General features: G+C 42.7%; 1 protein-coding gene across 1 annotated transcript in view; it reads left to right on the forward strand.

Annotated features, from left to right (window-relative positions):
• Nucleotides 1–21,380, forward strand: part of LOC148839202 (tetraspanin-15) — a 68,975-nt gene that overhangs the window by 44,533 nt on the left and 3,062 nt on the right. The window contains exons 6-7 of the mRNA XM_088909362.1: nt 6,146–6,199; nt 7,289–7,405. Coding sequence (XP_088765488.1) covers nt 6,146–6,199; nt 7,289–7,405 — 171 coding nt within the window. The remainder of the gene's footprint in view (nt 1–6,145; nt 6,200–7,288; nt 7,406–21,380) is intronic.

The following is a 21,380-nucleotide window of genomic DNA, read 5'->3' on the forward strand; positions in this document are numbered from 1 at the left end:
TTTCTGTATATTCCCTGGTATAATCAGAGGCAGGTGTAGAGAAGCCGATTGAAAACATTGGTAAACCCTGATAGAGTATAGAGTAATTGTAAGGAATGATGCAAACTTGGAAATGGAACGGAATTAATCTGAGATACACAGAGGAAAGGGCAAAAGCTGCACTCGGATGGACCACGATAATCTTTAATAATGCCACAGAGCCCCTGGAAGCTGCACCACACAAGAGAGTGGTGAAAAAGTATTCCCTTGTTTTTTTAGGTATTTTAATTTAAAGATCCCTCCTCCTCCCGTCTTCGTTGGTGCAGAAATGATGATAAAAGCATTCAGGGCAAACATTTACTAGGAAATGGCACAGCAATGATGCCGGGTAATTTTTTTCCAGCCTTTGATAGCAGAAGTTTTAGATGGAGTTGTCCTTCGCTACAGAACACTTGTCTCTGTCAAGGGACATCTGACTCATGCTGTAGGCCAGTGAATGTTCTGTTTGGTCAGAGAGGGATTGAGGCAGGCAGAAAGAGAAATTGGAGGGAGCAGTAGAGCATTGTGTTTTCAATAAAATTGCCTTTCTCACACTTGCTGCAACAGGGCAAGAAGGTGAAGCTTTCTATTGGAACTGAAAGGTCCATTTCCAAATAAACAAACATCAGGCCCTCTCTGACTGTGGCTTATTTGTATAGTCAAGGTCACTACGGCAATAGACGATTTTTGTTAGACAAATGCTGCATACTTCTGGCATAGACGGTTTCCAGCACTGCTTGCATTTGTAGTTCAGACTTGCTGAATTTCTCAAAAAGAATACATTGTGACTGGGGTTACTGAACATTTGGCAGTAATCGAAATATCACTGCTGTTTTGCTCTTATTGTGTTTTGTTAACCAAATCAAAGTTACTCATTAATGGGGAATTTGATGTGTTGGTTTCAGGAAATGTCTCCTACAAAAAAAGCTTGTTAGATTTTAAAAAAGCCATCTTAACCTTCATCCTTTGTCTCCCAGCTTACATCTTCCAATGTCATGTCTGAGCTAGCAGTATATTTAGCATCGATAGAAACCTATTGCTCTAATTATGCATGAGTAGGTGAAAGATAAAATATACTGATTTTGAATATGAATGAAATGTTTGGTGTAATTTTGACTAATTGATCATTCATGAGTGCGTGTTCAACAAGCACAAAATCACCTCATTACAGAAATTGTAATTGGATGATGGACCAGGAGAACTGCACCAATATTGATTTTGAGTGATTTTGCACAAGCACTCAATTGATGTGGGTCAGGTGATTTAACCTGTTAAATATCAAGACTGGTGAAAACCAAGAAACCAAGAACATGGCCTTCAAGCCATCAGCATATTGCATACTGGACAAAGTTATAGAGTACTCTGGAGTATTTGCAGCCAGAACCTTCTAACCTGGCAAGACGTTGCCACCTATCACAGTATATCAATGACAGGCCACTATCTGGGAGACCATATTCATGACACTTCATGAAGATTGATGGGTAGGTCAAAGCATGATGGTCTTGGCAGGAGTGACTGGTCTCCATTTGTAGTGATTGTTGGCAGCCTGACTGAATGGCGCTACATTGCTCAGGTCCTGGGGCGTCAGGCTTGTTCCCCTACCTGTGAGCACAACCTGGAACGATGGCATTCCAGCTTCGAGCAGGATGACGTGTCCTTGTGCTGCTTGTGTTACAGCTTTCTTGCATGACAAGAGTGTGACAGTTATTCTGGGGATGCCCAATTTCCCAGACATGAACTCCATCGAACATTCATGGGTTGAACTGGGATGACATGTGGCCTCTAGGGATCAGAGACCAGTGAACAGCCTTTTTCATGCACTATGAAAAGAGTGGGACAGAATCCCACGGGATAGCATCCACAACCTGATGATGTGAAGTAGTGTGCCACACATGTACAGCCTGTATTGCTTTCAGTGGTAGCCTCATGCTGCTAGCCTGTGAGTTTCACAGTAGACTCCTGTTGTTTAGCACAGTGAATTCATTTGTCACTTCTGTTTGATAATATTTCAGTGCACCTGGTACATAAAGGATTTTGTGAGTTTCCTGATAACTTTGTTGCAGTCACAATGGCTGTGAGAGAAAGCCCAGTAGAGAATCAGAAAAGAGGGAGCCAAAAAAATATTGGCAGCTTGTATCCTGCAATAGGTAATGCCTTCACTACCACTAGTTGGATGAGTGGGTGTTCAAAAAACATAACTCATAAACATAGTTTATCAAGATTATGTTTAATATGTAATTAGCTGATTAACCTTGGTTCAGATACAGGGTGCATATGTGTGGGTGTACATGTGTCTTTGCAAGGATCTTAAGACTTTTCAGAGATTGTCCAAGATCTATTATGATTATTGATTATTGGAGACTGATTTCCTGGAGAGGGGCAACAGTGGGGCTTATTTTGTCCCACTGGGAGTTTGTTTTCCTCTTCCCTGTGCCCACACGCTCTGTAAAGAGCTCTACATAAGGCTGCTGTATCATATAAATTGCCTTGAATGTCATGCAAGTGTGTGGCTGAGGGTTCCACTGCAGGTGCAAGTATTGAACAAGTGGCGGGTGCATCGATTTGCTGTTCTGTGATTGGTGATGTTGAACTACATTTGTGACGGGAGGCAGGAGAGAGGAATGAGCTGTCTGAATGAATTAACAGGTTTAGCATTTACTGTCCCACCTCTCACCAGACCTGCTCAGCACCGTTTCACATAACTGGGCACTGCGTCCTGCTCAAACTATCGGCGGTATTCCAGATAAACTCCAGTCAGACAGCTAATGAGTCCTTATTTTTAAATGCTTTTCGCATCGCAGGAGATCCCTGTAGAGAGCTCTCTGTCATCATCTGCCAGTCATCTGGCTTCTACCCTATTCAAGTTTCCTGTTTGCACAGCTATTCTTCTTAACATCTTTGTTTTATCTTATTAACCTATGCTATGGCATTTAAGCTGCACTTTAATGAACATTAAACTTCTTGGGAAAGTAACACTAGCCATTGTAAGATCAGTGTCTAAAATGATTGCTCATTCTTGTCCTCTGCCCTTGGAGGACAATATTTGCTACTCCTAATCAGCCCATCTGCTCCCAAACACATACAGCTTATACCATACACCATGATGGTTAGGTAATGAGCTAAGGAGAGCAGGTGACTTTTACATGAGAGGGAGAAGTTCTACTGGAATAATTTTGGATAGCCAAAAAAACATAATGACTCTGGGATGTGGGAGCAGCCAGTCACTCCTCACATGGGGCTTACATGCAAACTCTACACAGACAGGCACACAATGCTGAACACCATCACATTGTGCTGCCTACCCCTTCTGGTATAAAGTTTAAAATGACAGACTTTGATTTTTCTCTCAATTACTGTTTGTGTCAAAATGTCATCTTCAGGTTTGAGGTGCTTCTCCTGGTTTCTTTCTGATTTCTGTGGAAGTCCACTTCTTTCTGTGGAATTAATCTGTACTTGTCCCTTTGCAGCTGGTGAGCTGACACGGCTCCACACTCAAATGTTTAAAACTTCTTTTTTTTATTATTTTGGTGATGCATCAGGTGGTTTTGTGTCTGTAAAGGATGGAAGCCAGAATCCTGCTTTTATGAGTGCTGCCCGTGAGGGTTGGCCCAAACCCTGTCGTTTTCTCAGCTCCAGATCTATAGCTCTTAATGTCAGGCTGGGAAAATAGCCCTCTACTTTCTAAAATAGCTGCTTCTGACGCAAGCAATCAGAAAGAGAGCTGTGGGGGTGGGGGCAGGGTGCAGTAGGTATGTGGATTATTAAAAGGTAGTGTGAGCAGCAGGAGTGAAGGAAAACAACGTCGGGCTTCTAAAAAAATATTAATTTAGAAAAGGTTCCTGCTGTCTGGCTCAGATTGAGGCGAGTCAGACGGAATTGCTTGCTCTTTTGATTCAGTTACCGAGTAATTTTCCAATTACAGGGATAGATTAGATGAAGTCTATAGGAAGAGTCCATCTTTTCTATGTTCAAGAGAGATAGAAGTGTCTCTGTGAGGAGTTTCAAGGGTGATGCTTGCTGGGATGGCAATTAGACTCCTATTGCACAGCTACAGGAATCTTTTTATCAGCTGCTGGTAAATTAACTTTGGTTGTTAATGTTTCATACTATCTATTTGTGTGCCAAAGGGAAAAGAGGGTACGTTTCAAAATGTACAGTATGTAACAGCAGTGCAATCACCTTGTAGCCCATCTTTGTCGCGTCTCGGTAACTAAGCAACGGTGGACCTGGTCAGTACTCGAATGAAAGTCCTCTAAGAAATACCAGGTTGCTGCTATAAGTGGTGTTGGTGGTTCAGTAAGTGTCATGCGTCCCCCTGGACCAGAATTTCCATATCGGTACATCACATACTGTGTCTGGGAACAGAGTGCTATAGGCGATAAAGGATATACATCATCAAAGGGGAACAGCAGTCCCAATTTCTCAGAGCAATTATTACATTTATTAAGAAAATAAATTAATAGATGTTGTAGAAACAAATTACAAATTTCAAATTAAGTACAAAAAAGTGAACTTTGTGAAAGTACTGTAAGTTCCCATGTTGTTGCAAATTTGTTCCCACAAATTGCAATGTGATGCAGGCCTTCCTGCTCACTATTTACTGTAATGACTAATGTAATGAGCGAAGGAATACAAGTTGTGCAGCAGACATTTAATCGCAGACATGCTCCAAAGTGCAGTAAGTAGTAAGTAGGATTTGGCAAAACCATCTTGAAATTGAGAGCAATATTTCTATTGGATTAAGAGATGTATTCACAAGCCTGCGTGTTTACACTGTCATAGGGCTGCACACATCTCTAGAAGTTTTGTTGCTGCGTTCTGAATGAGGCTGTGGAAATTTCAGCTTTTTTGTTATGTAAATTGGAAGTTTTACACTTTACTTTGTACATTTTACTTTTATTGTGGTTTGAAATGCGTTGTTTAATGCTGATTCTTTCGAACCCCAAAATACAAAGATAGCAGATCCCATGTGATGTTTATAAGAATACAGGTGTTAACTCTGGTTACTTTCCACTCCAGGCTAGAATAATGCTGCGTCTCTGAATTTCACCCTGGGATTGGTGAAGTAATTTGACGATTCTCCGCTCAGTCTTCTGTGTAGTAAGGCTCCTGGCATAGAATGGTTGTTTCCCCATGTCTCCCTGTTGAATGATGCTCTTCAGTGGAGGATGAAGTTGATCCCCCACTTTATACAAATTACTTTGGTGTCTTTTGGGATGAAAAGTATACGAATGTAAAGAACTGATTATTAAAATTCATTGAAGTTTGCGTGGTACAGAATTTCGTTAATAAGGAAAATCTGTTACTGAAGCACCAATGCACTTCACACTTGACATTATTTAACTTGACAATATATCCACAGGTTAGTATTTTGATTATACATAAACATTCCTCAAGTCATGGATTGCACTGGGTTGTGAAAAAGTCATGTGTCGAGCAGTTTTTTCACTACCTTCTTTAGAGTAAAACTACATTGTTGAATGTGAAAATAAAACGGTTTTTAAATTACACATTAAAAATATTATGTATCTATTTATGTCTACATATACTGTAAGCCTTTTCTCATTTATGTTTACAGTTTGTTCAAGAGCCTGCAGTTTGTCACCTGCAATGAGTCTTGATTCTGGTTTTGCAGCAGGTTGCACTTTGTGAACCGGGATATATGTGCTTAATCATCTGCTCACTACTGCTATTAAAACCCATTTGGCAAGCTGCTCTGACAGTGCGCACCAGTTGGCAGAGCAATTCGGCGACCTCCCTTTCAGCACAAGGTTTTAGTTGAAATACAAAAGGATACCACTAGCTTGTTTAAAAGAAAAAGGTTCTCGACTCTCACCCTGTTGTTTCCGGGGGTGGGGGTGTTGCATAATATCCATTTTTAAAAAACCTTGTTGTTTTCTCTCTGTTCATGAAAATGAAGGAATGGAACCCATGGAGAGACACTGTGAATACAAAACTGTGGAGCTATTCAGAACATGTTTCTTTTTGAAATGTGGTATAAATAAGTTTTCTCTGTCTTAATGTAAGTCCTTTGGGTTTTCTCCCTTCCTTTAGCTCTTAAGTGTGACATGATCAGTGGTCTAATGTTCCTCTATAACACTCCTGCTGTGGTGTTTCTTTGAGACAGGCAGCAAGAGAGGTGGTCAACACGCTGTGTGGATACAAGACTCTGAACAGAGAGGTGAGAATGAGACACTTTGACACCCAGCTGGTCAGTGTGGTCCCTGGCTTTTTCAATCACAATCGCCGTGCATGCTTAGAGTGCAAGGCTTCGCAGTCAGGCGTTTTCCAGGTGTTTTCATTTCCAACCCTTTCTCCACAGATTCAGGAGTGTATTGATTCTGTGCCTTCAAATCGTTGATAATACTAGACCATCACAATAAACACTAGCAAAGCTGTTACCCTTGAACGCAGCTCCATCGGCTGGGTAAGATAGCTTGTTGAAGAGTATAACGATAATGGGACCCTGAATTTGTTAACTGGTGTTGAGTCCAAAGCCATAACCACTAATCTGCCACCTCTTGGTTGCCAAGATCACCTCTGAAAGTGACTGGAAGTTCCTGATCATGGCTCCACAGTGATATAATATTGCTTAGCTCTCATATCCTTGAACCTTTTTCATGGAAAATGACAAGTGTGATGAGCTGTGAAAGTGGTCAGAGGTGAGGCGAAGTTCCCCCAGTCTGTCAGAAGCACAGTCTCCCCACAGTTGTTTTTGGCTCATGTCAAATAGCTGGCTGATCTTCACACTTCACACCATAGGATTGCAAGAAGTCACAGCGCAGTTCTGTGAAGGTCCGAAAGGAGTTTTAATCTGTTACAAAAAGGCCATTTTCAGAGAACGAACAGAAACGCACTAAAGTGCATTTTCCTGTTATGCTCGATATACCATCATTCTCAAAGGGTTTTTATTATCTGAATACAGCCCCTGTCAATCTCTTGTATTATCATAAATGTCATGTTTAGAAGAGAGAAACTCTAGCATATGTATTTAGAACGTGCATAAAGATAACCATAATAGTACAATAGCATTTTTGACAACATTTATCCTCACCTTCCATTTGCTCTGAAATGTCATATACAGTACTGTACACTCTCTGCAGACATTCCACACAACAGGTGTCTGCCTTTCTTCCTTAGCAAAGCTTCAACAGATTTATAATGAAAACTTTCTCACACATACACCAAATTCTACGATTCCCAAAAGGGACGAATCTGCTCCACAGTCGAAGTCTGATGTGTTTCCCTGTGTGTGGATCTCTCTGTGCAGCGCGTGGATTTGGATGGGGTGATCTATGTGAGAGGCTGTATCCATGCCCTTCATCTGTGGCTGGAGGACAACATTGGAGCATCACTGGGCATTGGCTTCGCCGTGGGGCTGCCGCAGGTAAGAGAGGTGTTCATTCGTGGGACGTGACGGATTCAGTAGTAACACTCATTAACACTCACAACTTCCCCTTGTCTGTAGCAAGCAAAAATAGTCGGTACAAGGCATTAGACAGAAAAGGGCATTGATCTACCTTATTGTGACCTCTTTTACCTGCTGAGTGTAAAAATTAAATGTATTCTGAGATGCAGGGAACAGTATTTGTGTTGTCCAACCTAGCTGTAATTAAAAACACAGCAGTCTGTCACCATAGTGCTCCCCCTGGCTTTTCCACCCACACTCCTCACGAAGAATGCAGAGGACTGAATCTTCTGCCTCTTTTCTCACAGACCCTGCAGGCTTTTCCTCTTTCAGTTGATTTTTAATCCTTTGTTCTCCCCCCCCCCCCCCAAACAGATGTCGTTCTCTTTTTTTTCCTATCGGACATTCGGTAAAAATGTTTTTTGGGGAAAAAAATCACTCAAGCTCATTAGAGGCTTCGGCTCTGGAAGGCATCCAGCAGAAGTGATTCAGTCGTCCCTTTCCTGTTCTCCCGCTTCTCTTCACCCTTCCCTTGTAAATGCTTCCTAGCTGTGCCAAGGCTATAACGTATTGCAACATTTGGCAGGGGATCAACCAGTAAAGGTGCTCAGCTTTAGCCATTTGCAATCTGACCGAGTAAACTAACGCCAGGCTCAGGCTGAGCCTGGATCGTGTCATTAGCTGACTGTGACCCTGATTCCCCATGTGAAAGAGCCCAATTGATAAGAGTGCCACTGGGAGTCTGGTGGGAATGAGTTCCCCAGGGTTTTGGTTTTTTCCTCTCTCCACTGTCTGAGAAACGGCAACTCCTGTGTCTTCCCAGGCTGCTGGGTTAAATCAGCTGGCATACACCAGCAGGGAAGTGCAAGACTCCTCCATTTGCTGCTGGCTCTCCTGTCGGGCGCAGTGGATCTTGCAGTTTGTCAGAAGATGTTCTCAGCTCCTCAGGCAGGCAGGCAGGCAGGCCAGAGGAGGTTCATTCTCCCCTGAGTGTTAGTCATTGATGTAAAGAAAATGGTGGAATCCAAACCGAGTGGGTAAAATTACTATACAATGTTTTTGAAGAAATTGCAACCCCTCTCATACAGGTACAGCTGTAACTCTTGTTGCTTGCCTTTCGTGTTCAGGTTTTTCTTGTGATCTCTGCCTCTTCAACTTTTTCCTTTTTCCATTTGTGAAGTTCCATTTCCTTCCCATTTTTTTCAGAAGAAAGATTCCTTTCTTTTGTTTTTCCAGGTAGGCTTCCCTTCCTCAGCCTTTTAGTTTCTTTCCATTTAGTGTTGCACATGTGGTTTGATCCAGTTTTTACTAAATGTTTTGGGACATTTACGTGTGCAAGACACATTACATGTGTGTGAACGCGCATAGTCTCACTTACTGTACCACGACTCTGGTCTCTTTGTATTGAGTTTCCCAGCACGAAGTCACTGAGCACCGGTCTGTGTCTGTTATATTCTTTGGATTGTTTTTTGAAGGTTTCATTACATCCTTGAATAACGACTCTTCAGGCATGATTTGGTTATTATATGTTTCTCTGTTATAGTGCTGAAAAGTAATAAAAACAGTCACGGTTAGAACAGTACCAGTCGATTGTTTTTCTCTCAGATGGCAATCGCCCTAAACTGATAGCTTTCTTGAGTTCTCAAAGCAAACGTCTTAAATTGTTTTTACATTGACAAACCTCGTATTTATCCATGCCTTGAATATAATGTCTCGTATCAAGATACTGCTTCTTAAGATAAACTTAACTTGCACTTTTGATTTTGTGATTGACTGATAGTAAAGTATATCTTTTAATAGGACTGAGGCAATTTTCCTTTGGTCAGAATACATCATATACCTTAAGAACTGTGCTAGGTCTAAAAACAGCAATGTTTATGTTCCAACTTTTAGCAATAATTTTAGAATACCATCAACTAGAAAGATATGCTTTTTGCTCACACTGAAAAGAGAAAAGCAGGACAGTGCTAAAACCCAATCTGTGCACTCTGACAGCAGAGCTGCCTGCAATTCAATCCTTGAGCTTCCACTGTAGGCACCACTGTCCCATTCCCCAGCAGACCTCCATGGTGAAGTTTAAAACATCTGAAATTAGAGGATGAGCAGAAATAAAACACCTCGCACAAGACAAGAGAAAAACCTGGGGTACTCTTGTGTACAGTACCTCACACATCAATATGAGAAGAAGACCAAAGCAGTATAAGATATGTAATCAAGGTACACTCACTAAGGAGTTAGCTTTAATAGCTAAATCAGCTGGCATCAGTGTGCATAACATCTCGTGTCTTTGCATCTGACAGCTAAATTGCATTTTGTGCTAAGGGAATGAAATCAGGCAGATTGATTATATCAATAAGCAGAAAACAGATTACTGCAGGCTTTATTTCAGTGCACAAGGAACCATAGACACACCCCTGCTCACCCCATGTGTTTGGTAGGTAATGAAAGAAGGATATTGGCCTTTTACACCTCTGAGTAACTTCTTGGGTGTTTGCATAGTGTCTGAAATGATTGTTTTCTTGGTGCTTTTACCATCAGTCTCTTCTCTTTAATCAGTAAACTCAATGTCAGTGCTGGGGTCAGAGTCTGAAGTCTGTCTGCGGTGTTTCTAATGGGAGTTGGTTGGAATTAATATATCAGAGGTCAGTGAGTTTTCCTTTTAGAGTTCTGATCTGTGCCAACAGTACAAAGATTAAAAACAAGCAAGAACAACAATGCCCCACTCCTCTTACGATCCGCTTTCCCACCCTACCATCGATACCAAACCAGAGGACCTCAGTCTAGTCTTTTTGAACAATGAAGAAAGAGTTCTTCAAACAAGCAGCAGTGGAAATGGATTTTTTCAAATATATTTAGAGATTCAGAAGGCCTAGTCCGTCTACGTCTGTCCGAACTGGTGAGCACCACTCCCAGGCCTGGCTCCAGGGGTGGGTCCTGGTATCTCTAATCTGGACAGGGTTCTCTAAGGTTTTAGTTGAATCATCATAGGAGTGGAGTTTTGATTGTTCTTCATATGGCCTTAGACTAATGTGCTCCTGGTAAAGTTACCCTTGGCAAAAAACTCCCCTCCTGACAGCATAGCTCTAAGGCTCCCTGGGACATTCAAGTGAAACATGACAAGTCAAACTTGAGCTGAGTTTTCAGAAGAAGCTCTCGGTTTTCCAGTCGATCTATGATCCTATCCTCAACTATGGTCACAAGCTCTGGGTAGTGACTGAAAGAATGTGATCGAGGGTACATGTGGCGGAAATGAGGTTTTTCTGTAGGGTTGCTAGGTCATCTGGGAGGACTTTGGAGTAGAGTCGCTGCTCCTCCGGGTAGAGTATCCTACTGGAGATGTACCAGACACGACCCACTGGGAAGAGACCCTGGGGCAGACCCAGGACAGGCTAGAGCGGTTATATCTCTCAGCTGGCTTGGAAGCACTAGGGAGTCCCACAGGAAGAGCTGGAGACTGTTGCTGGGGAAAGGGAGTCTGGTCTAGTCTACTCAGCCTATTTCCATCATGACCCCTTGCCAAGAGTAAGCAGTTAGAAAATGATCACAATGAGTTTCAGAAGACTTATATTCAAGATTTTATAAAAAGCTTTATATTGACATTGATGAGCATTCATGGTAATGCATATTTTAGGGCTAAGAACTTGTTAATGAGTAGAAAATCATCGGCTGTGGTCTCACCGAGATTAAACGGCTCTATAAGGATCACTGCTGTGGTAGAATTCTGGCCATCACAGAGGACCGTCACCACCCCACGTATGGGCTCTCCACCCCACTGCCCTCAGGCAAGAGATACAAAAGCATACGGACACTTACCACTAGATTCTTCAATAGCTTCTATCCACAAGCAGTGATATTGGCAAGCACATTTAGCCGTGCCCCTCGGACCACACCTACACCATCACCATCTACCTCATTATGATTTCTAATTTATTGCACATCTCCAGTCATTGTTTTCATGTCTGCATTGCTTACATTCAAACTCTTTACTTGTTTACTTGTACACTATGTAGTTAGTTTGTAAATTGTCTTGATGCACTGTCTGCACTTTGTGTGTTTACACTTGTTTTAACAATTGAGAGACTTTCTGTAAGTAAGAATTCCATTATACCATTACATGTACTGGTTACATATTGCAATAAAGTTCAAGTTCAAAAGAGATAGGAGACAGGAGCTGGATGCTCAAATTGGAGCAATGTCGTTAATGGAGTACCACAAGGATCCGTGCTAGGATCACCACTCTAGTTTATATCGGTGATCTAATTTAGTAAACTATTAAAGTACCAAAATAGGAAGATTATCAAAAGCTGCAGAAGTGACAGAGGAAGTTAAAATGATGAAATTCATCACTAGGCAAGCACCTGGCAGATAACGTTGAATGTAGAAAAGTGCCGCCTGTTGCATCCACATAACAGAAACATTGTCTATGGATACAACCTAGTATCTCAAGCCCAAGTAACAGCCCTGCCACCCTCCCCAGCCCTCAGAGAACCTCAGAAATCCATTCTTGGGGTTAAGTGGCACTTACAAAGGGCTTACAAGTGCTTTAGTGGTGTTTACCGCCGCACCCCAGCCCTGTGGACGTCCAGTGGTAAGCTTCATATGAAGAAAAGGAGAGGGAAGGGTGCCAGATCGGCAATGACTTCTGGCCAGATGGTTCAGGGTATTTAGGAAGAGTCATCCACACGGTCACCTCCCTCCTTGCTCTGGATACCTCGTGTGGAGGTAACGGATATTGGCCGTGTGTGTAACAGGGCTCATCCTCCGAACAAGTTTCAGAAGTGACGTCACCCCCCTCCAATATCTTGAAAAGGGTAAAGCTGTCCCTTCTCTTCTGGCATGGTGGAGTTATCTACTGTCTATGGAGGAGAGCAGAGCTCACAGGCGAGCAGGACTGAACCCCAGGAGGGGCAGGGATGGCTGCACTCTTCATGTGTGCAGTGGCTGTCTGATCTGTGACACAATTGTACAACAATTTACAGCTACTGAATTTGATTGTTGCATTTCACTGAAACAAATACCGGATACCGGAGGTTTTAGGTAAGAAGAGAAAGCAAGACAGTGTAGGTGGAGTGAAACAGCATCCCAATAATCTCTTATGTTTGTTGTGGCTTTTCCTGTCTCTCTCTCTGCCTTTGCCACTGTTCAGTCACACAACACTTTGTCTCTCTCGGTTTGTTTCCCTTTTTTAACAATTTGTAGTCTTTAAGATAAGTGTTGCTACAGTATGTAATGCCTCTCCTGCACATTTTTATCTAAATGAAAATCGATAGACAATTGGAAGAACAAAACAGAAAGGAAAAGGAATACAGAGACAAGGGTAACGATAGCAGTGTGGGATTGGGCTGCTGGTACCGGTGAGAAGAGCTGGAGCCCATCCCACATCCAGTGATGGATGGCATTCCTCAGAGCTTATCTCTGCTCGAGTTCCACAGGCCCAAATTGCAGCCTTGTCCTTCCTGAAGGCACTCTGCCATGCAATTTTAGACATCTTATTTACAGCAAGTTTTATCACTTTGATGTGGGATAAACAGAGCACAAATAGCCCCCGTCTGTCATTCAATTACAGTATGGTAAGGGCTTTGCATAAAGATCTATTCTCTCAGGGGCTGCGAGGACAAATCTCTTGATTAGGGGTGTTTGTGAACTGGCAGGGAGGGTCTCAGGGGCATCTGGCATGTCTCTCGGCTATTAATTCCAAGTGATGATGATGATGATACAGCTTTATTTTTTGGGGGACTGTCTTGAAAGGTAGTCATCTCAAGCGCTTCAAAATACATAAACACATTATGTATAAAGTCACATTAAGGAAGATTACAAAGGCATGGAAACAAAAGCGATACAGAAGATAAAACACTCGTTTGAAAGCCCTTTAGAGAAATTCTGTTTTTAGGCTAGATTTAAAAGCTTCCAATGTGGCTGAGTGTGTGATTTGGACCATAGCAGCTCAAAACTCTAACCCATAGACTGTAGGTGAACAAGGGAAGACATAATGAGCTAAGGTCTCATAGAGGGCAGCAAACCCGTATGCAGTAGGTAATGCCAACATAAAGTTTGTCTTAATAGGGTGTTGGGCCAACACAAGCCAACAGAACAGAACAGCTTCAGTGCACCTTGGCAGGGGTTCTCTAAGTATCTGGAACTCTATTGTAGGGATGTAGCACCTTACTTCCACGAGAAATTCCATCATTTGAAGTTTTGTTGGTGGTAGAAAATGCTGTCTCAGGTGCCACTCCACACTCATCATAAGTGTTGAATGGGGTTGAGATCTGATGACTGGGATGGCCTTGAAATATGGTTTACATATTTTTCATACTCATCAAACCATTCAGTGACCACTGGTGCCCTGTGGATGGGGTCATTGCCATCCTGGAAGATTCCACTGTCATCAGGATAGAAATGCCTCACCTTAGGACGAACAAGCTTCCTCAAAATGGCTTTGTTTATTGGAATTGACTTTTCCTTCTGAGGGGTGGCGCAAACCTTAACCATGCCAGGAAAATACACCCAAAACCATAACTGTGCAGCCCGAACTCTCCACTGTGGGAAAACAAGCACTTGACCCTGTAGGTTTCTCTTTGGAGTGTGCCACATGTGTACTTGTTAATAGCAAGGTGAAGTGCAATATGACTTTTTTCCACTGCTTAGTAGCCAGCTACCAGGTCTTTGCACCACTTGACTTGCAAAAGTGCATGTGTAATAAGGGATTTATGCACTTTATCTCTCTATGAAGTTCTCGATGGATTGTGATTGATGAAACTACCTTAGATTGACATTTGCTATCATTTGATTCAGAGTTGCTTGTCTAGTTTACTTTGTATCTCAAACCAATGCATGCACATTTCGCTGAAGGAGTTGGCGCTTTTCTCCACAGTTGCCCCTAGATGATGATGTCTTCCATGCCAACGGCACCTTTGCCACTGTTGCTCATGAAACATTAGGAAGTGGAGTAGTCTTCATCATTGAAGCTCCTGCAAAATATGCCCCAACAATCACCCCTCCTCTCAAAGTCACTGAGATCTCTTCTTTGAGTCATGGTAGCCAAAATAATAAGCAATTGGCCCTGCTCAGCATTTTTATACATGACCCAAAGTATGGTGGGATGTTCATTACTTAATTAACTTAGGAATAACAACTGTCATAAGCACCTGCTTTCTGTTTACTTTGTATCCCTCGTTTACTGAAGAGTTTCCTGTATTTTTGCAGTTACCTGTACAGTATCAGGTAAATATTGGGGAGCCAAGTCATTTAGAGTGTTGAAGGTAAGCAGAAAGCCTTTTTAATTGAAAACATAACCTGGCAGGAAGCAGGTGCAAGGACTCCAAGACAGGAGTGATGTGATCACTTGTTGTGTGACCTCGTCAGGGTCCTACCTGCAGAATTCCGAATCTGTTATTATTATTCATGCTTGTCATAGTAGAGCAGAAAGCACTTTTTTGTGCACTCAAGACTTCAAGAGTCTCTTCCAGACATCATGTTCTATCACATTGCCTTCCTCTTGTAACTGTGCCAACTAAGATGCAAATTGTTCAAGTGCCAGCTGGAGGAAAGGTACCACTGGCATACTGTACTTGCCAATCCAGCCTACTGTCAGCTGGCATGAGGGAGCTATTTTCATGCTGCCAGAAGGGGATCCCTCCTCTGATTTAAGGCGGTCCTGTCCTGACATGGCCCTGGGAAATACTGCTGTGCTCTGTTCTCTCATGCCCAGTCTGTAGTAGGCAACATTTGGAAAACAGACATTTAAACATGGTGCATTAACAGAGTTGTTATTCACCCAGGATCTTATCAGTTCTAGGGGTGCAGTATAAGTAGGGTAAAGATTCACGGTGGCATAAAAGTCTGTTCACTATTGCACAATGTAATTCTGAGGATTCAAAGTAAAAAGCATAGTTTAAACCATGTCCTTCTGTCCATCTGTGACTTACTGTACACTGATGTTTAAGAGCAGGCTTACCCAGTTTACAGCCCTTCCGAGCTTTTCCATGGCAGTGTTTTACTACAATCAGGTCCTTAAATGCTGTATATATCTAGCTAATTAAGGAACCGGACTGGAAGGACTGCAGATTGAGCAGCATTATTTTTCTGGAGCTATCTGGGCAAAACAAAACCCAGTTTCTCCTAATTGAGTGCTGTTTTGCTAATGTTTCCTCACTGTATGGTTTCACGCATTAGTTTGTTTTTCTCTGAAAGTTCATTGGAGCAAGAGATGCATTCCTAGACACTGGGGGTTCAGGCTTTACTGACTCCGGAGCTGGAATTTCAACAACATAAAATTACTTTCCCCCGTCTTTCTCTCCCTCTCCTCTTTCTTTTTCTTTGTTTCGGAGGATTTTATTCCTCACACTCACTTTGCTTTTTCTCTCCCCCCACCCTGTGATTCCCTCCTGCCCAATCTTCTCTCCTTGTTTCCCTTTCTCTCTCTCCTTCAGCTCTCATTTCTGTGCTGCTGTGTGACAAGCCAGAATGCTACAGTCTGATGATCGTCAGTGTATCATTTTGATTCAAGGCAGAGCACAAAACTGCAAAAGCTCTTCCTCCTTTTTTCCCCCTTCTCAGTCTCTGTGTCTTATAGCAGATCTGCTCTGCTCAGTTTTGACGATCGCAGGCTGAGCCCCACCTGGCCTTAACAGACAGCTGGCCTGAGGGTCCTGTAAAGCGGTTTAGAGATCATCAGGAATAAAATGTCATATTAGAATGAAACTACCAACATCTGCAACTTTAAAGTACGGCAGCTGGATGTTCTTGTCTTAACTGGACCAGTTCAATCTTTGTGGTTCGCTGAATCTCTTACGAGCAGATTAAAAGAATTGGGAGGGGTGAGCAGACCTGGGTGGTCCTGATGGGCCACAGCACTGGGTAGCTGTCTTGCGGTCTTGCTGTTTGCTAAAACTCTTCTCAGCTAGGAATGTACTTGACTGAACAGATTGTTAAAAAGCCAGCACTTAGAAGTCCTAACCAGTCCTGAAAAGGGGAATGAACAATACTGATTGTTGTTCAAATATAATTTTTGTTCACACAAATCACAGAATGGCACTGTTCACCTATGGAAACACCTTCTGATCGAGGACATTTGTCTGGTCTTGTAATATAGTCCCACTCTGTGCTACTCGTTTCCTTCCCCATCTTCTTCAGGCTCTCTGTTATTACTCTGCAAATTCTCACAGTAGATTTAAACACTTCACATGGTTACTTATTAGATTGCTGCATCACCTCAATGCCAGAAAGGCCGAGGAAGACAGGAGAAGCCCTTCTGCTGGCTTGGCCAGAACTGTACCTCATGGGCATGCATGCACAGTAGCCCTTGTGCTATGCTTGCATCAGTCCTAGTGCCAGGGCACAGCTGCCAGTATGATCACAGATCACTCATTCGCTTCTGAGTACCAGCTGATGAACAAGCCGAAGTCTTGCACCTGCCAAGCTCGGCTCAGGGAGCTGCCATCTGCATGCCCACTTGAGGGGGCTCTTCCAGGCTTGCTGACATGCAAACGAATAGCGCTGACTTGAACAGAGGGTGGCGATGGAATTCGTCTTTAATTGGCTTGGTTCGACAGCTCTGAGAATTTCAACTAGATCAGACCAGCTGCACTTTTTAAAATTAAGTGTAATGGGATTTGGAGTTTAAAATGACTCACTTTGCATACTTGTCCTGCTTTAAAATCAAGCGTATTGACTGCAGGCTGCTTTATTGCAATACTTTATGAATTCATTTGTATAAAGCACTTTAAATATATATTTACTGCGCGTAAATGTCAGTTGCCCGTTCCTCAAAACATCTGCTTTGGTGTACCCTCACACTCAACCAGAAAACGGACAGCACAGTGCAAGAACTGGAGCTCGAGTCTGTTAGCAGACCATTAGGGCATGTAATTCTCGTGTTTAATCACGTGAAGAAGAGTTCAGTATAGCTATGAACATCCCAGCGTCTGTTGTGGTGTTGTTGTAACAGATGTTTTTGCTGTTTTAGCCCTTGCGGGTCTGTGTTCCATGCATTTGATCTGGAATTAGCACCAGAGTATTTTTTTTTTTCAGAAGAGCAAACTCTGGTATAGGAATTCTTACAAACAGATGTTCAAACACAAAATCTTTTCATTTAGTTAATTTAGTTATTTAGGTTCAAGCAAGCCTGAAACAGACTAGAGTATCAGTCATGACCTCTGCTTCCTATGACAGAATTCTGACCATCTTATCTGTGTTTTCAAGCCATAAATCCACATGGCACTTTTCCCTCTAAGAAACAATTTTAGCTGTGGTTTTATTAAACGTATATAGTGCTTTTCTGGGCACTCCACTCAAAGCTCTTTACAGGTAATGGGGACTCCACTCCACCACCACCAATGTGCAGCCCCACCTGGATGATGCAATGGCAGCCAAAGTACGCCAGTACATCACCACACATCAGCTATCAGTGGGGAGGAGAACAGAGTGATGAAGCCAGTTCATAGAGGGAGATTATGAGGAGGCCATGATTGGTAAAGGCTAGGGGGAAATTTGGCCAGGACACTGGGATTAACACCCATAGTCTTTTCAAGAAACGCCCTGGGATGTTTAATGACCACAGAGAGTTAGAACCTCAGAAGTCTCATCTGATGGATGGCACCGTTTTTACAGTATAGTGTCTCCATCATTATAACTGGGGCATTAGGACCCACACAGGGTGAGTGCCCCCTGACACCACTAACATTTCTTCCAATAGCAACCTTAGATTTCCCAGGAGGTCTCCCATCCAGATACTGGACAGACTCACACCAAAATGATAACATCCTGTGGCAAGTTACTTGGCCATCAAGATGAGCCACCAGATGCAGGACTGAGGTATTACAGATCAATCTTTGCCCAGTGCTTCTGTCTTTGAGAAGTGCTAAACTCTAGTTCCATTCTACAGGAGACGCACTGCTTCAAACTCTAGTTCCAAGATGAGTTTGGATTGACGTGACCTGTCAGTATAAGCTAAGAGCATTATTAAAAATAATCAGGGTGTGTCTCCATAAATTAAACCCCATTAAAAAGTAGTTTTTTTGTGCTTGAGCTATCTTTATTTCAAACCACTCCAGGAATCATACAGACTTCCCTGTCTGTATAAAAAAGGCAGTTGAACTTCAGGGTTGTAGATAGATCCTATGTATATATTATAATTTAAAAGGCATAGATGCTGGACTTGAAGCGAGTGTCATTTAATAAGCATGCTGTTTTAGAGCTGGGGTCTTGCTTCTCCTTTGTAACAGACATGTATGGGCACTCCTGTTTGAGGTCTGGGTCTCATTTAGATACTGTAGCTCTTCATTAAAGTAGTAGGTGGTCTGGTTTGAGCATCTGAAGTGCCAGAGACCTCATTCCATTGTTAATTTGAATGGTGTACTCTCTCTGACTCTGACTCAGCCGTAATTGCTAGGTTGTAACTGTTTGTTTCTCTTTGATTCCAAAACAAGGCAGGATTGTTCTGTTAGCTGAATGAGAAGTTCATGTAACAGCTCCTGCTCTTGGCAAAGTGACAGTCCTTGAGCGCGCCTCTTCAGCATGCTGTTCTCCTGCTGCTTCTGTAAGGTGAAATCATGTCATTGTTGAAGAGTGCCTCCTGACAGCACTTGTGCTCTTTGATAAACCTGCCTTCTCTGCCAAGCAGTGTCTCTTCTTAGACTGTCAGAGAGCATGTTGGCCCAAATGCCATTCATTTTTCCACCTTCAGCATTCCCACTTTCTGGATTTCCAACTTCCATTTATCTTTTTTTCCCCCCACTTGAATCCATTAGAAATCTATTAATAGCTGCACTGGTCTTTTGCAATAGTAGGAAATGAGCCCACATTCATCACCAGGGGGTTGAAAAAGAATGATGGTTTAAATGGCACAATGCCGACAATTCCTACCTCAAAACACAGGTAGAACTGTAACGGCAAAAGTAAAGCAAGAAAAGCCAGCATATTTACATGACCACAGTAAATACATACATATATAGTATCCACTCACACCCATATGAGGGTAAAGCTTTAATCATAATACTGAGCACAACCTATAGCTTCTAGTCCATGGAATATAGTAAAACCCATGCCAATATTTAGGATTACTGTATTATTCTAATATTGCAATATTATAGATTCTGTATTAAACCTAGTCCATGCTATTGTGTTCCACATATCAATGTATGGGTGTGAAAGCTGGACCCTTAAAAAAGCTGACCGAAAGAGGATGGATGCTTTCGAGCTATGGTGCTGGAGGAGACTGTTACGGATACCATGGAAAGCAAGGGTCACCAATAAAGAGGTTCTGGAGCGCATCAAGCCAGAAATTTCACTTGAGGGAAAGATCACCAGACTCCGGCTCACTTATTTTGGTCACGTGATGCGATCAGATTCATTGGAGAAAGCAATGATGCTTGGAATGGTCAGTGGAACAAGAAGACGAGGCCGCCAAAGAACGCGGTGGCTCGACGCCATCAAAATGGACACTGGCTTAGGCATAGAACAGCTGAAAGAGAAAGTCCAAGACCGGAAAGCGTGGCGAGAGATGGCCTATAGAATCACCGAGTCGGATCCGACTGACCGGATAACATCATCATCGTCATCGTCATCATCATCATCATCATTAGACCTAGAACATTTTGTGCCACTTTCTGTTCCAGATCCAACACAGAGGTTTTAAGCATGCAGTACTAGTTACAGAGTAGATGAATCAAGAGGGTCTCAAGCGCTGTTCACTGCTGTATTCCTGTCTTGGTTCATCAGGCCCTGTGAACTGCCCACTGTCAGTGTCCTCAAGTGATATCTCACTGGCGAAGATGAGATACTCCAGCCCTGTGCTGTATGCAATGGGTGGCTTAGGAGGTGTGTGTGTGTGATGGGGAGGGAGTCACAGTGTTTTCAAAGCCAGTAATAAAATAGAAAACAATGGTGGCAGAAAACAGCCTTGCATTCATCTTTGCTGCTTAGCTCCAGCCGGCTATATTATTAAAGGGTGAAAACACAACATGGAAATCTCATTTCTATGCCACGCTTTAATTTAATTTTAAAAATCCTTTGATTTTTTTAATTTTTATTTTATTAAAAAAAGCCAGCCTCCGACTGGGGGACTTGAGCTGTGTTTACCTGGACTTGTGCATCTTTATCGCTTTCCAGCACATTCTCTCTCCTTTGTGCAGTGTGCTGGAAAGCTGGAGCTTAGTAGGCATTGGGAGAGTGCATTTTCTTTCTCTCAGTGGCGCTTTGAGATGTAAAACAAAACCTTCAAGGTGGAAGCACGATGTGCTTTGCCTTTCTCTGCAAGCAGGCGTCCTTTTCCTTCGCTTCTCCATTTTAAATAATTGAAAAGCGGAATAATTAGGCCCGAATGTGTCAGCTGGCTGTTGGGCGTTATAAAGACGGGGTCACCTTCCTTGAGATTTGTTGTTTCTCTACGCACCAGGGTGTTCCAACATCCTGCTTCTTGTCACTCAGCTCCCAATTAGTATGGGACTCAGTGGTGGCTAACTGAGTGGTGTCAGCGATCATAGTGCCGAGATGCCTTGCATCCTCACTCAGACGAGTGCATCGACGTTGCACGCTTTAGGGGTGACTTCAGCTATGCTGTGAAACTTATTATTGATATAGAAGGTATTGATTTATGTTTTTCTTGTACAGTATTCAACAAAGAAGTGGGAATGCGTAGCAAAGAGAGGGTTGTAAACGTATTTCAGTGAGTGAAGCTCTGTAGAAAAGATCTAATCGGGGTGCAGTAGGTGAAAGGGATTGTGGGTCATACCCTACCCCCTGATGGACAGCATGAGCCACTGGAATTTTCATACTTTCAGAAGCTAGGAAGAGATTTAGAATGAAATAAGAATGTTATTTTTACCTCTGTTAAAACTATTGCTGTAGCCATGGTGTGCGTGCTGCAATCCACCCAGGACTCTCACGGTCTCCGTTCGCACGTTTAGCATAAATACCTCCCCCTGTGCTATGAATACTTACAGCTTGGTGAAGAGGG

The sequence above is a fragment of the Atractosteus spatula genome, chromosome 2 (genome assembly GCF_055471065.1).
Source record: "Atractosteus spatula isolate fAtrSpa1 chromosome 2, fAtrSpa1.hap1, whole genome shotgun sequence".
Lineage (NCBI taxonomy): Eukaryota > Metazoa > Chordata > Actinopteri > Semionotiformes > Lepisosteidae > Atractosteus > Atractosteus spatula.